We start from the raw sequence: 14,157 nt of genomic DNA, 5'->3' as shown, positions 1-14,157 counted from the left end.
AGCTGGGGTGAAAAGGGAGTGGAAGCATGGAGCTAGGTTTGTATTTTCTCAGACTGCTTTCTCAGTAACTCTGTGCTTCTTCAGAAAATAACTTCAGTATGAAACTAACACTTGGAAAGTTTTTCCAGCAGACACTTAACAAAGTTTTCTGGCACAGCCAGAAATTTACTATATGGGCCAGCCCAGCTCTCCCTGAACACAGCAGGAGTTTGGTCACTGTAATCACTAAAGATGGGCTGATATCTGAATGTAAAATTTTCTTTGGATAATTTATGGAAACCTTGGATGTGTAACATGATCTGTTTCCTTTTTACAGCACCCAACTGCACAGCAAGTTTACATGAAGGACAAACAGCAGACAGAACAAGGAGTCCAATGAAGAGTGCTGAAGCAAGGCTGCAGAACCATCTCGGTGGCAAAGACCGCAACCCCTTTCACAGAAGTCACAAGAGGTTATACTCCGCATTACTTCTGAATTGTAGCTTCTCGCCGCTCTTCTCCCTGTTCAGAAAAGTTAGTTAACATTAGTTAATGAACTCAGAACTGACCAACAAATCAGCTTCACAAAGAAAGCATTTTTAATGGATGCACTAAACTCTAATGCAGACCTCATCATATGTTGCAAAATACTTCCAGAGTGGATGCTTAAGCCTAGGCATTAATCTTTGTTCTCCCAAAACATCAAAATGTTCTCAATATATTCAGGCAAATGCTTAGTGAAAGGCACACGTTCATAGACTTAACCTCAGCTGTTAGACCCAATCTGTTCACAAACCTTAAACATTTTAAAAAGGAATTTTGCCCTGCTTACACAGCAATCCTCATGACAAAGGAAATCAGATGCTTTACCTGGCAAGTTACAGACTATGACATTTAAGAGCTAGGTCTCTTATAATTGATGCTTTCTCTCACAATTATTTTTGGAAGCATAAGCTTCCTGAATGTGGGACAGTCCGCTTTCCTGCGGGAGATCCTGCTCCTGTATTTTGCGCCCCCATTACCTGAAGGGTTGCTACAGAGCCTAACACACTAGAAGCCTGGAAAGACATATTCATTTCAAAAACGTCAATGCATGGTACATGCTCACAGAACAAGCTTTTGCAAAGTTTCATTCCCACAGTGGGCTTAATTTTGGTTTGAAGGTTTTCATTCCAACTAGGGACACTGAAATTTCTTTTATTATTGGCATTTTTTAATTTAAATTATATTCAGTTTCAAGATATAAAAATAAAAAAAAAATAAAATGCATACTTTTACAAGCCAAAATGCTTACCCAACAGTGACACCCAACTTGCTCTGAACAAAATCAGGTAAGAGAAGCAACAGTCATTTCAATGTGCTTAGTAGCTGTGCATTTTAATCCTGGCAGATCTCCTTGCTGGCACTGCTGTATTGGCATCCAAGCCAGTTCTTTATGCCTATGCCAGCTGTAATATCTGCCACACAGACATAAGGACTCCTTAGACATCTCCTAACTCATGAATCAGACTGACACCATCACATAAAATATACACCTGCAGCTTGGGTCACCAACTGTGAGAGTGATGAAAAAGAACAGATTCAAATAAAAGCATATTCTGGCATTAGATAGGAAGGAGTTCTCTCAGGAGAGCTGAGAGTCATGGCATGGTATATTTGTTGACCAATAACATGTCTATCTACATAGTAATAGGAATGGTGTCTTGTAAAGGAATATTTGAAGCTATTTTTTTTCTTAAAGCCAAAGCTTTCTATTGCAGCTGATGACTGATTATGCCATACAAATTTTAGACCTGAAGGATATTAATTCATATCTTTAATAAAGATATGAATTTATGAATACTAAATGTATTTAAATATAATGAAAACATTTACATATGTGCATTTATATGTGACTTTTTAATACATATTAGCCTATCCAACAGCATTCTTATAAAAGACTAGGTCCTGACCTCTTATCCTAGGAAATGAAGTATGCAGAAATCCATTTTGGCCATACAAATGTTATATATTTATCTCAAATAAAAATTGCTCTAATTTGTTAAGCCACTAGGCCTTAAAACACGCTCTAGGTTAATGGACAGTATAGGTACCTCTGCTGATTTCCTATTTTAGTTTAAAATTCTGTGATTAAAAAACATTTCAGCCTACACAAAGTAAATGTGATCTTCATCTAGCTAAAGTAATGCACATCATAGCATATTTGGTTGTCTTTTTCCTTGTGCTAAAAGAAACCAACATGAAGAAAATTGCCTATGCAATCTTTTTACGCCTTATCTCAAACCAAGTCCAAATCATTAATAATGTTTCAGCTGGCTGGAGTAACAAAAACCTCTCTAATACCTTCTCTAGAAGCTTGTAATCTTTCCTTCTTTTTCATTTTGCCCAAGAGCTTTGTACATTGCTATCTTTCTCTAAAACAAACTTTACACCAAAAAAGAAACAAACAATAACAACAACAACAAACCCAAAAAAACCCACAAACCTTCAAAACTGTTTTTCCCATATGCATCTTTTTACATAACTCTAGAAATGAAAACACTGGCATTTTCTCCAGTGAAGGACTCTTAGTTTAAACAAGAAACAGATGGAAAAGCTACTTGAAAGATAATCATTAACTTAGTAAGTGAACCACAGTGAAGTTCCTGCTTCATTTTGGTAGTTTTGGGAACACACTAGGCCAGATTGAAGCCAATTTATACCAGCTGACAATTAAGTTATGACAATTCACACCAGCTGAGGAACCAAACCATTAAGACAAATAAACGTATATATGGGAAAACACTACTATTTGTGAGAAAATTTGGCATGTCAGTGTCCAAAAAGGCTGCAGTTAAATAAAAACTATTCACTACAATTTGTTTTATTTCCACAAAAAGAAACATTCTTTTAAACTTCTGAATCACTAAGATCCATTTGGAATGACTGACACTTACTAGGTTCATAGTAATCCACTATGGTCACTGAAGCATCTTGGATATTTGCCACTTTGAAGTCTCTCACAGCTGGAATATCCACACAAATGTGTGTTTCGTTTAGCTAGAAGAACAGAAGAGAAACATCTGAGAACCCCGGTGCTGGTGGTTTCATGGAAAAGGTAAGGACTTCTAGCCCAGCAGCAGTCCACTTCATTTCTGAAGACTTGGATTCAAGATGCATATAAAGATGCTTATCTCATTTGTAATTATTTTGGCCACATTACAGACTTCTTGAAATGTCTTATATATGATTTTTAAGAGGCTTAATCTACCAACCCCTTACAAATATAACTGAGTTGTACCTATCCAGTCAGTCTCACTAAAGAACAGTGGAACTATTAATTCAATGTGAATAGCAGACGTTGATTTCCCCAAAGAATACAATCATAATGTTTTTCCAAATTTAAACCAAACAATGGTAGAGTCAAGATTAACATCCCTACAAACACATTTCTTTGTTATTTTCAACTTACTGAGTCTAAGTATAGGTTGACTTTTCCATTGTCCTTTTCCATCTTCTTAACTGTATTGTCTAATGGAATGAAATCTGGTGACACAGAGAAACCACTGAGTAAGCCAACCTCCATGAGGACCATACCGCTCCTGGGAGCTGCGCCAGAACCCAAGTACCTTTTCAAAACACAAAGAAACTTTTAGTAGGAATACAGTAGACACTCTTCAAGGAAACTGATCATTAAATCCCAACTGTGGAAGCAATATTGCTTAAGAACACTTAAGAAACAAACAGAACAAAATGCCAACAGAAAATTTCTACCAATAAAGAGGTAATAATTGATTTCTCTATTATTCCCCTGGATAATTTCAATTACATATGCAAAAGCAGGTTTAACACTAAGAAAACTACAGTACATAAATGAGAGACAACACTGACACCACTAGGAGCTTTCCACTGGCATCTGTAAGTGCAGGTTTATATCACAAATATGCAGGAAATACTGCAACTAAACACATCCTTCCAAAGAAGTAATTAAGAAACCACTATAGGAATTCTTGAACTGAAATATATGTATTTCTTCCTATAGATGCACTGTTTTGCTTTTATTCATTTTTGGAGGTTGAGATAAAAGTATAGACCAAAAATGTCTCCCAAACCTTTTCATGTTTCCTTCATAGAGATTGATAGTTCCATTGACAAAATCATCATTATTATTATTTCTCAAAGTTCCAGTTTTAAAATTCAGATACATGTTATCATCCAGTTTTGGAAAAAGATTTAAGATATTGAGCTCTTTCTTTTTTCCTAAATAATACATATTATTACATCTTCTTCCCATGCAAGAATCAGATGCTGGACTAAAATGCTTTGCTCTACTGAGCAAGCCTTATATACTATGGTGCACAACAAAACTATCAAAATATATGTATGGAGTTCTGTGCCACAGATGATACCTAAATGACCTGCTAACAATTGTATTGCATTAATAAACAAGGTGGCAGAAGAGTTTCTCTCTGCCATGGCATGGAGGGTAAATTATAATTTTTATACTAGAATAGAAGTGCCTCCAATTCTCATTTTGAAGTCCTGATAGTAGTTGAAAGTAATTGAATAAAACTATTTATTTGTAGAGCTAGGTGGTTTTAAAAAAGGGAAGACTTGCTTTCAAAGCAATGCTGTTAAGCCTGGCAGCATGTCTGATTGAACCCAGATATGACTTTGAAAGAAATACTGCACGACTGCTGACTTCAGTTGGCTCATGAGATTAGAAACAAATGAAACCATCTGTTGGATGATGTCCCGTGCCAAAGTAGCTGCTATTGAAAACAAGTAACTGAATTGGAACTGGATGTAATTATTTCTGCATAATTACCAGTAAGAGGAGAGGAAAATACTCAAGCTGTCTAGCCAGCCTGGGGTGCTACCAAAATACCAACAGGTAACCAAACCAGCTTCATACCGTCAGAAAGTGAGTAAGATGTATCCCTAGAAGTTATGAGGATCTGCCTCTCTTAACAAAGAAGAGAGAGACAGCCTTGGGGGTGGCTCCTGGTATCATCTCTTCTACTCCATGGTCTCTTAAAAGTGTAAAAAAAAATTAAAAATCATCATGCAAGAATGAAGACTTGAAACTTGCACCTGAAGAGAACTGAGAATGTTTTGAGCTGAATTTTATGTTTCAGTTCTTCATCAATAGGAGATTTGTATGAGACCCTCTCACAGGTGCTGTAAAGAGGAGAAAACAACACCAAGCTAGTGTAGGCAGAAAGTGTAAACAAGAGATCGAGTAGGACCATCAGCAATCAGTTTCCCATGCCTGGAAATAGTATGCAGGCAACAAGACTGACTGGAGAAGAAACTGACAGCCCTGTGTATTTGCCTCCCAGATGGTAAGTTAGCTCCTCTAACCAAGAATCAGTTTAATGTGAAAGAAACATCATCTGTTCCAGTGTCACAAATGATACCCAGTTGAGATGAGCATGGCCAATCACTACCAAGCTGGCTGAAAGATAGTGGAATATTCTGCAGATTAGAGAAAGAAAAAAATTGCAAAGCTACAGCCTCTGTTATCTGGCTATGCATGCCAGCAGCTGGCTAAACTTGATTGAGATTTCAGCAGTCTTTCTGTATTCCTACTTCGTTTTTTCTACCAGAAAGCCACATCATGTTGTGAAGATTATAAGTAGACCAACTTTAAACTAATTCAGGAATTTAATACAGGTAACACATATATTATATACGATATATAGAGGGAGGCAAAAGGAGAGGATGACTAATTTATCAAGCCAAGAAACCAGAGTCTCAGACTAAAGAACAAAAACATATACTTACTAGAACTTATACCAGTCCACTTTCCATAATAAGAATTGATGGATCTGAATGTTCCAAATATTCTCCTAGGGAAGTTTTATAATGCCCCTAGATTTTCCCCTATCCTTTGAACACTTTGCAATTAAAACATCATCACCCTAAAGCCTTCTCAGAGAGATGGAAACCTTCCTGCATGTATTCCTGAGCCAAAGGTCAGGAAAATCAGAATGCCCAGCCAAGACTTATCCTAGACGCATTATGTAAGCATTTTGCATGTCAGGAGTTTGTGCTAGACTTTGGAAAGCTGTTGACACTTCATAGAAAACTCTAAAAGAGAACAAACCCATTCTATTTCAAGAGCTCTCATGTATTCTAGTGTCCCTGCCCACCATCTGTGTCACTAAACTGGTTACCAGAAACACATAAAAACAGGGCTCTGGCTTTGTGCCTGCTGGCTATTTCCCAAATTAAATCAATCCTCCCTGTACTGAAATCATATTCACTATAGCTGATTATTTGTATGTTGGTGTCACCTAGAGGCTCCATCTCCAGTCACAGCTCCTTTGTGTGAGGCAGAGTATAAAAATAGTGTTTAAATTTTAAATAAATATCAAAAAGAGCATGTGGAGGAAAGGAATGTAAGAGTAATCATGGTAGATCAGGCAGTAAAAGAAGTCCATCAGAATGTCACAGAAGAAAACTGTTTCTAGAAGTATGCACAAACAGATGAATCCCAAATACAAAGAATGTAGTCATCTCAAAATCCTTCCAGATAAAAGATAAATATCTGTAGAGAGATACAGTGTCCTATGGGATTTTCTGTAAAATATGCAGTGCTCTCTAACTACAATAAAAGTGCATACTGAAGAAACTGCCAGAGAACAAACATCCTCATGTATTTCTTTTAAATACATATATAAACCCTTTCACAGCAAGTAAAAGTAAGGCATCAAATCAGTCAAAGAAACAACCTAGTTTAATGACTGGCTGATCTAGGAGTATGCAATACGACTGCTCAATGTCACCTGTTCTCATCTGATCCAAATTCTATCCAGCTACAGCATGGTGGCTGTTCCATGGTCTCCGAGATGATACTTCAGCAGCCTCAGCTCAGTTCTTAGTAGATGTTTACTGAACAATTAACATCATCTCAGATACGCACACATGCTTATTCACAGAAAGAACAGAATTAGCCTGGCTGGAAAACTCATCACCTCTTTCAAATCTGGAATGATGTTGACATATTATATTATGAAATTCGTAACTATAAGACTTACTGGTAAATGAAAACCACGAAGACACTTGATAATAAGACAATACCCCAGTTGAATTTATCATTATGTAAACATGGATTTTGACTCCTGCCAAAACTGTTCTGAGCAAATTTTATTAACAGAGATGACCAAAGGCCAATTGCTTCTATTTCATGGTGTTTTCAGCACTTCAGAACTTCATTCTCTCTTAAAAAATAAATAAATAAAAAAATAGCATCTACATTTAGATAGAAAGCAAAGCATTCCGTTCATGAAAGGTAAGAGTAATGGGCAGTTGTCACAGTCTGCTACTAGAGTTTAGAATGTGGAAGACATTGGTTCAGTTTTCAAGTCTGTCCACAGTTCTCCATATAGCTAAAAAGCACTTGCACCAGACAAACCTTTGAGTTTTTTCTTGTATTTCATACAAACTCTTCCATATACCTCAAACATTTAGTGTACCACCATCTTTATGCATACCAGTAAAAAATTATCACCTGGCCAGCAACATTTTTGCACAAAAGATCTATAACTCCATTTATGTACTTACAAATTCCTACTTAGTTTAGCTACAGCCATTTTTACAAAATAATTCTTTTATTCTCTTTAGTTATACATTTACATCCCATACACTAGTAAAACTCATACAAACAAATGGATAAGTTAGCTCATTTTAAATAACTTAAAAGCTGTACAGAGAAAAAGGTGTATGAGATGCTCCAATTTAATTACCTACCTTGTGCACACATTCAAGGTCAAATGGTTTTTATCATCTTTGTCATCCTTTACATCAACATTCAAGTCAAAGGCTTCTTGGTTTTGGACAGATCTGAGCCTCTGATCAGCGTGCTTTGTGTTGTAAATAACATTGAGCTGTGGATTGCAAGTGGAGACATTAGATGATACGTGTAAAGCAAATCTGTGTGGTTAAAACACTAAGTTTCTAACAGTGTAACGCCAGAGGAGTGCTCACATGAAACAGGATACACGGCCTTGTATCTGACATTTGCACACATGAGATTCACAGGAATTCTCTGAAAGAAATATCCTTTCTGAACACTTTGTAATGCAGCAGAACCAATGCAATTAGCGGGATGCAATGGAGGCAAACACAAGGGAGCTCTAGAACAACCAGCAACGTTCTCCATATTTGTTGTCTGCTGGTTTATAACGTGTGTCATTTCACTTCCTGACAGTGTGAAATGAGAAGAATAAAGACAAACTTCAGAGACTGACACCCACTGTGTTAAAAGAGACAGGCTGCATATGAAAGCAGACCAAGAGCAAATACATAGCATATGTACAGAAGTTGTCTTCAGTCTTTATGTCACAGAATTCGTACACTCAAAAGAGATGAGAAATAGCATGTCACCCTAAGCTCTGAACAACACAGTTTCCTTGCAGTGAAGTAAGCAGTTTCATCATTTGGTTCATCTGTGCAAAGACAAAGCTACAGTCTTCAGGCAGCCTCAGAGACAAAGTTCTTGCCCTTTCTGCTTAACAACTGCCAAGCTCTGCTGAGTAAGCCAAGTGAGGACATATGATAGGATTTCCAGTGCAGGACAGTAACATTAATATAAAATAAACTCACATATTAGGCACAGTTTGAGAATTTCCAATTCTCCTACCATAGAAATGTGTAAGATGCTTGAGACAGTGGTAGATGAGTGGTAAAACCAGAAGCCCTTAAATGAGGCCTGAATAATTACAAGATAGCCTGATTATCTCAATATCCTATAAAATTACCAATGCTAACAGCAAAAGCAGAAATGCTGGAGCTGGAATTGAGCAACCAAGGAGTACTTTTACATTATCAGCCATCACAGAAAATCATGCAGTAAAAAAACAGTCTGTACTGCATACAGAATTGAACTTAATGACATAATGACGTAAAGAAACAGCTGAAAACTGCCTTACTACCAGACTGGAGGATGACAGCAATTTTTAAGAGTACTAGGGGACTAGAAAACTATGGATATCAAGTAAACTCAGTATTTGTACCAGAAAACACAATCAAAACTACAATAAAAAGTCAAATTAGTGGACAAATGAGTAAGTATGACATGTTGGAGAACAGGCTGTTGATATAAACCCACCAGCTACCTGAGTCAAATGAGAAAACTCAGTCAACGAACGGAGCTTTGTCTAGTATAAGCTACGTGGATGTTACACTGCCATGTAGCTGATTAGGAAGAGCATTAGCCAAAGAGTACTAGTCGAAACAAAAGAAGCTGCCAAGGGATAAAGGGCTGTTAAAAGACAAGAACAGAGAGTGGAAAAGTTCATACATGAAAGGAGTGGAGTCCTAAGGGAATCTGTTCTGGATGACCACCATTAAACATATCCATACATGAAATATTAAAAAGGGTGAATCCTGACGCCATAAAGTTTGCTGATTATACTAATTTATCTGAGGTAGCAGAGACTAGGATTACTGCAAAGAGTAGCAGAATGAAAGAATTTTTATTTACGTAATAATGGGTTATGCACTGTTTACCACCAAATCGGTTTAGCATTTAACAAATGGTAAAACGCATGAAAATTCAGCTGCAAATAGCTAAGTTAGACACCACAGAATTATTTTCATGGGAAAGACATATAGGAAATAATTTTTCATGCAATGCAAGATTATATTGTGGAATTCCTTCCCACAAGATGCTGCAGATACTGATATATATGGTAAGAGGTAGAAGACAGTCAAATAATGTATTACATTATTATATATTATATATTCTTATATTATATATTCTTATACTCTCTTCTGGGCATCCATCTCTGGTTGTTGTGGAAAACAGAACGTTGGGCTAGACTGAGCTTTGCTCTGACCCAGCACAGTCCCTTTTACGCCTTTTCTCCAAATACAAAAATTAGGGGAGCAGATTCAAGAGGAGAAAGAAGTACTGCTTCTTCTTACAATATACTGTTAGCTGCAAAACTACGTGCTGCAAGAAACTGTAGTACCTGCATGCATCAAGAGGGCATACCAGTGAGATATCACTTCATGTTTGCCCTGTTCTAGTAGCCTTCATTGGTCATCTCTTTGCTCCCAGTATGGGATACAGGACAATGAACGGTGTCAGCTGTCCCAGCTACATCTGCTCTAACATACCCATGTACTTATACCCAGTAACAGACATCAAAAAAAAAAATTAACTTTGAGAAAACATATGAAGTTGGTTCAGGCTGATTAACATCCAAGGCAACGTTGATGGTAGCTGCTGTATCCATTGGCTGTGGCACAAATGGGACACCAGCTCTGAGAGGACAAGAGGATGCTGACTCAGCACTTCACTGAAATGACTCAGAAAGCTCAGCTTTCAAAACCAAACCCAAGAAACTTAGAAAATGCTTACTATCAAAGAAGAATTTACATTATTTAGCAAAAATAGTGATTTTTACCATCAGAACAGTAAGTTTGCATACAGTTTTAATATATGAACAAATAATCCTTATTTCCCTTAGTCATCAAGGTAAAACACATGGCAAGGCGGGGGAGGGGGGGGTGTCTTCTTCTTTGATTTTGGTAGAAAAATGATCAGAAAGTGGTTCAAATACTTTCAACATATACTTTGCTGGGCTAAGGAAAAGGGAATGAAGAGTGCTTCTGGAAAATCACAGTCCCTTTTACACAGTTTCTGGCAGCAAAGGGAAAACTCTCAATCCAAATTTAAAGATACGACAGAAGGTTTTCAAAGTTATAGGTTAGCAAGTCAGTTACAGTCTAACAAACCTTTGCAAACAGAAGAGTCTTTAATTTCTGATTTTTGCTTTTGCTGCTATGTCTCTCACTCCTGCATGCATGATTCCCCTTGCTCTGCCCTGCATTGCTGAATTTAGCATGCTGTACTAGTGCAGAGCCAAATCTGTACAGGCGCTTAGGACAACCGTGGTGCAACAGGGAAGATTTATCCTGTACAACTGCTCTGCAGGAGAAGGCAGTACCAAGGATTAAGCCAATCTAGAAAGTCTGCCAGTTACAGACATGCAGAAAGTTTGGTAAAGACAAGCTGGCAGTGCCTCAACAATCTGTCATCACAGAAACAAAGCTGTTTTAACTTTTGCCACAAAAAGCTAATGAATGGGAATTTACTGCCAATGCAGGATGTCTGAAACCACATACCGAACAGGTCAATCAGCTAGTATTTTCATGGAATAAGTTCTCTCTGTTACGGTCTGACTTTCCATTCCTGATTTCTCATGACAATGAAGGAAAAATCTTTTTCATAACAAATAATTAAAGCCTCCTTCATTATACACTCTTACTTTGGGGACAGAATGCTATTATACAGAAACTAGCATTAAGTCAACAAAATGGGCAACTGCATTTCTTCTTAACCCTTTTAAGAAGCAGCTGCTAAAGCTACAGGCAGAACTGATCCAGTCTTGTCATACTGCAACCTGTTCTGGTGAAAGGCCCAAGAGAAAACTAAAAGTTAATCTTCTGCACAATAGAGATGCTTGTAACAGCACCTGACCCAATCAATTGCACTACGTTTAAAAAATGTCACTCATTTATAATGCCTTAATCTATGTCTCTTTATCCTTTTCTTTTTGTTCTTCAACTAGCAGCACAAATGTGCTTGATTGAGGACATGAATTCAATGAAGTAATCTCCAATAATTTTCTCTCCCTTTTTGACTCAGTATCTACTCAAACTGTAATGGACAAGTATGTGTGCTTTTATATTGCAGTGTACCTTTTTCAGTACTACCACAACAAATAACATTTAGTCCCTTGCATTTTACTAAGCCTAGTAAAAATACACCAAGTGGAAAAAAAAAACAGTCAGTACTTTTCAGTAAAGAGTAACAAATGATTCCCACTTTTTTCCTCGCTTCCTCTCTAGACATGACCAGGAGATCAAGGAGATCTTGTTCACCTATCCACTTTGCCCATACCAATGCTCCTTTAGCCTACCCACTCTTCCCTTGTTAGTCCTAGATTTCAGTGGCATTCTTCCTTCCAGAAGTCACTGGTCATGCCAATTTGAGGCCAAGCCCATTTCACAGTGATTCAAGACAGCAGAGAGGTCTGTCTTCCAAGACTTTCAGCAGGCCAACAAGGGAAGATTGCTTCTTTGACTCCTTTCTCTGGAGAGTGCCTTTCATATACCCTTAACCGTACACTCATCCTCTCTTTCCCCTTGTAGAGCTGGTGTCTTAAGTCATCCACAGTGTATGCCCACATATGAAGGGATGAACCAGGGGACTTTGTCCCTAGGACCACAAAACTATAATTAAATGTCTGCTTTTCCAATTATACTATCCAAAACTAATAAATTTGCTAAGATCCTGCAGGGTCAAGTATGAATACACTGCCAACTTGCACACACAGTGAGATTTCACAAAAAATAAGGTGTTTTTTCTAAGAATCCATTCTGTCGGGAAAGCAACTTTTTCCATTAATGGACCGAATCTTGTGTTTTGTGATATTTAAATGAATTACTGTTTTGACATGCTACTTTGGCCAGAAAGTCAAATCCCAGAACAGTGAATCTCACCACTGTACTTTGGCGGGCCTAAGACAATGAAACCCAGCTGAAGAAATGTGATCGCCTTGTCATATGCTATCTGATTTACTAAATGCGGCCCAGATCTAGCTTGCATCTGGGAAAAAGAGAAATCTCATTCAAACAGCAACAGTGCTCTGTCTTTTAGAACACCAGACCTCCCAAAGGAAGCAAAGAGAAGAACTGATCCCAGCAAAGAAAAGGTTTGAAGAAGCTACTCCACTGTATTAAGTAGAACATTTTGAATCAAGTCACAGCATGTCTGACACAGGAAGCTGCAGGAAAAAAGGCAATGGAAGAAGATAATCTGGCATTGGTTCCCAAACACCAGTTATTTGGGAGCACATCTGCATGTACATACAACAAACCAGGAACTTAACCTATAGTGCTATACACCCCCAATAAGCCTTCTACCCACAGAGTCAACTACTGGCTATTCCGGGTGGAAGGCATCTGCTCAGTCTTCATCGGGTGTGCTGGTTTGGATGTGAAACTTTCCTGCTGGCAAAAATGTAATTGGAACCAATGCGCTTCCACAAAAGGCATTCATTTCAACAAATCAGCATCTTCCAGCAAGAAACAATTTGCTGAAAAGTTTTTGATCAGCTCATCTGACAAATTGGTTGACTTAATATCAGGGAGTATTTCTCAACAGTGATTAAGTTAAGTAGTTTAACTGTTCTGGAGCCCCACTTTGTTATGTTCCACATACGCTCACACACTGAAACCACAGACGTGTGAATGCAATCCTGCTGAGATGTTCATGCCTGTCTTGGCCTGCAGGTCTGAATCTACAGTATCCTCTGAAACTTTTGAACTTTGCTGTAAACTTTGTTGGCACTTCTGGGAATTAATAAACATGGGACATGATTTATGGCACTGTGGGTTTTCCAGACTGATGCCGAATGAATGAGGGGTATCTCTCACTGCTGTTCATTGCTGACAGGTATCTGTGAAGGTTCTTTTTAAACAGTCTTTTATCCAAAAGCATATTTACCATCACCGTGCTTTCTTGTTTCCCAAATGTGTAAGAACACTGAAGTAAAGATCAGGTTGAAAGGAACTTGAGATGGAATTTGACATGGCACAAAACGTCAAGATGATTAAAGTCAGCCTAAGTTCAGTTTTCTCAAGTACAACTATAAGGACTCTAGTAGGAGCTCTGTATGATTTTACTGTAAGACTCAGCAATCTGTCTGTCATGCTCAGAGACTAATATTTCTGTATTATCTGTAGCTTTTCAAAGGTATTCTCTTTCACCTGTGTGGTTCTAAGTCACTGTCATGGACAGGACAACAGGGACGAAAGAACATTCATGGCCATATGAAATGAGTTCCAATACTGTCTTCTTCACACAGAATAATTCTCATAGGGTTATGAAAAATCTTCGAGGCGGAATTTCTTCAGACATAATCTCTTATGGGAGAAGAGCAAGCAGCTGAAAAGGCTATTTATGTTTTGTTAGTTCTAAATACTCTATGTGCTTATCCCAGATTAATTTCTTTAAATATAAGTAAAGTTGTTTGAATCTCTACTACCGAAACACAGTCTTCTCCAGGACAAGCAGAGAAGGGATCACTATACTGCCTTCTACTATCTGCCATGCCCCATTGTTGGATGATGTGAAGCATCTATTACTGTTGGCAGTTTGCAGGATCCTTTGACTTTCAC

The 14,157-nt window shown here is 37.8% G+C and overlaps 1 protein-coding gene across 1 annotated transcript in view; it reads right to left on the bottom strand.

The window, feature by feature from the left end:
* Positions 1–310: 310 nt before the first annotated feature.
* Positions 311–14,157, bottom strand: part of CD109 (CD109 molecule) — a gene marked incomplete at its 5' end in the record, with an annotated part of 37,057 nt that continues 23,210 nt past the window's right edge. The window contains 4 exons of the mRNA XM_010015051.1: positions 311–501; positions 2,916–3,018; positions 3,431–3,587; positions 7,714–7,850. Coding sequence (XP_010013353.1) covers positions 311–501; positions 2,916–3,018; positions 3,431–3,587; positions 7,714–7,850 — 588 coding nt within the window. The remainder of the gene's footprint in view (positions 502–2,915; positions 3,019–3,430; positions 3,588–7,713; positions 7,851–14,157) is intronic.

The sequence above is a fragment of the Nestor notabilis genome, unplaced genomic scaffold (genome assembly GCF_000696875.1).
Source record: "Nestor notabilis isolate BGI_N333 unplaced genomic scaffold, ASM69687v1 scaffold7140, whole genome shotgun sequence".
Lineage (NCBI taxonomy): Eukaryota > Metazoa > Chordata > Aves > Psittaciformes > Psittacidae > Nestor > Nestor notabilis.
This window is presented reverse-complemented; position numbering and strand designations above follow the sequence as displayed.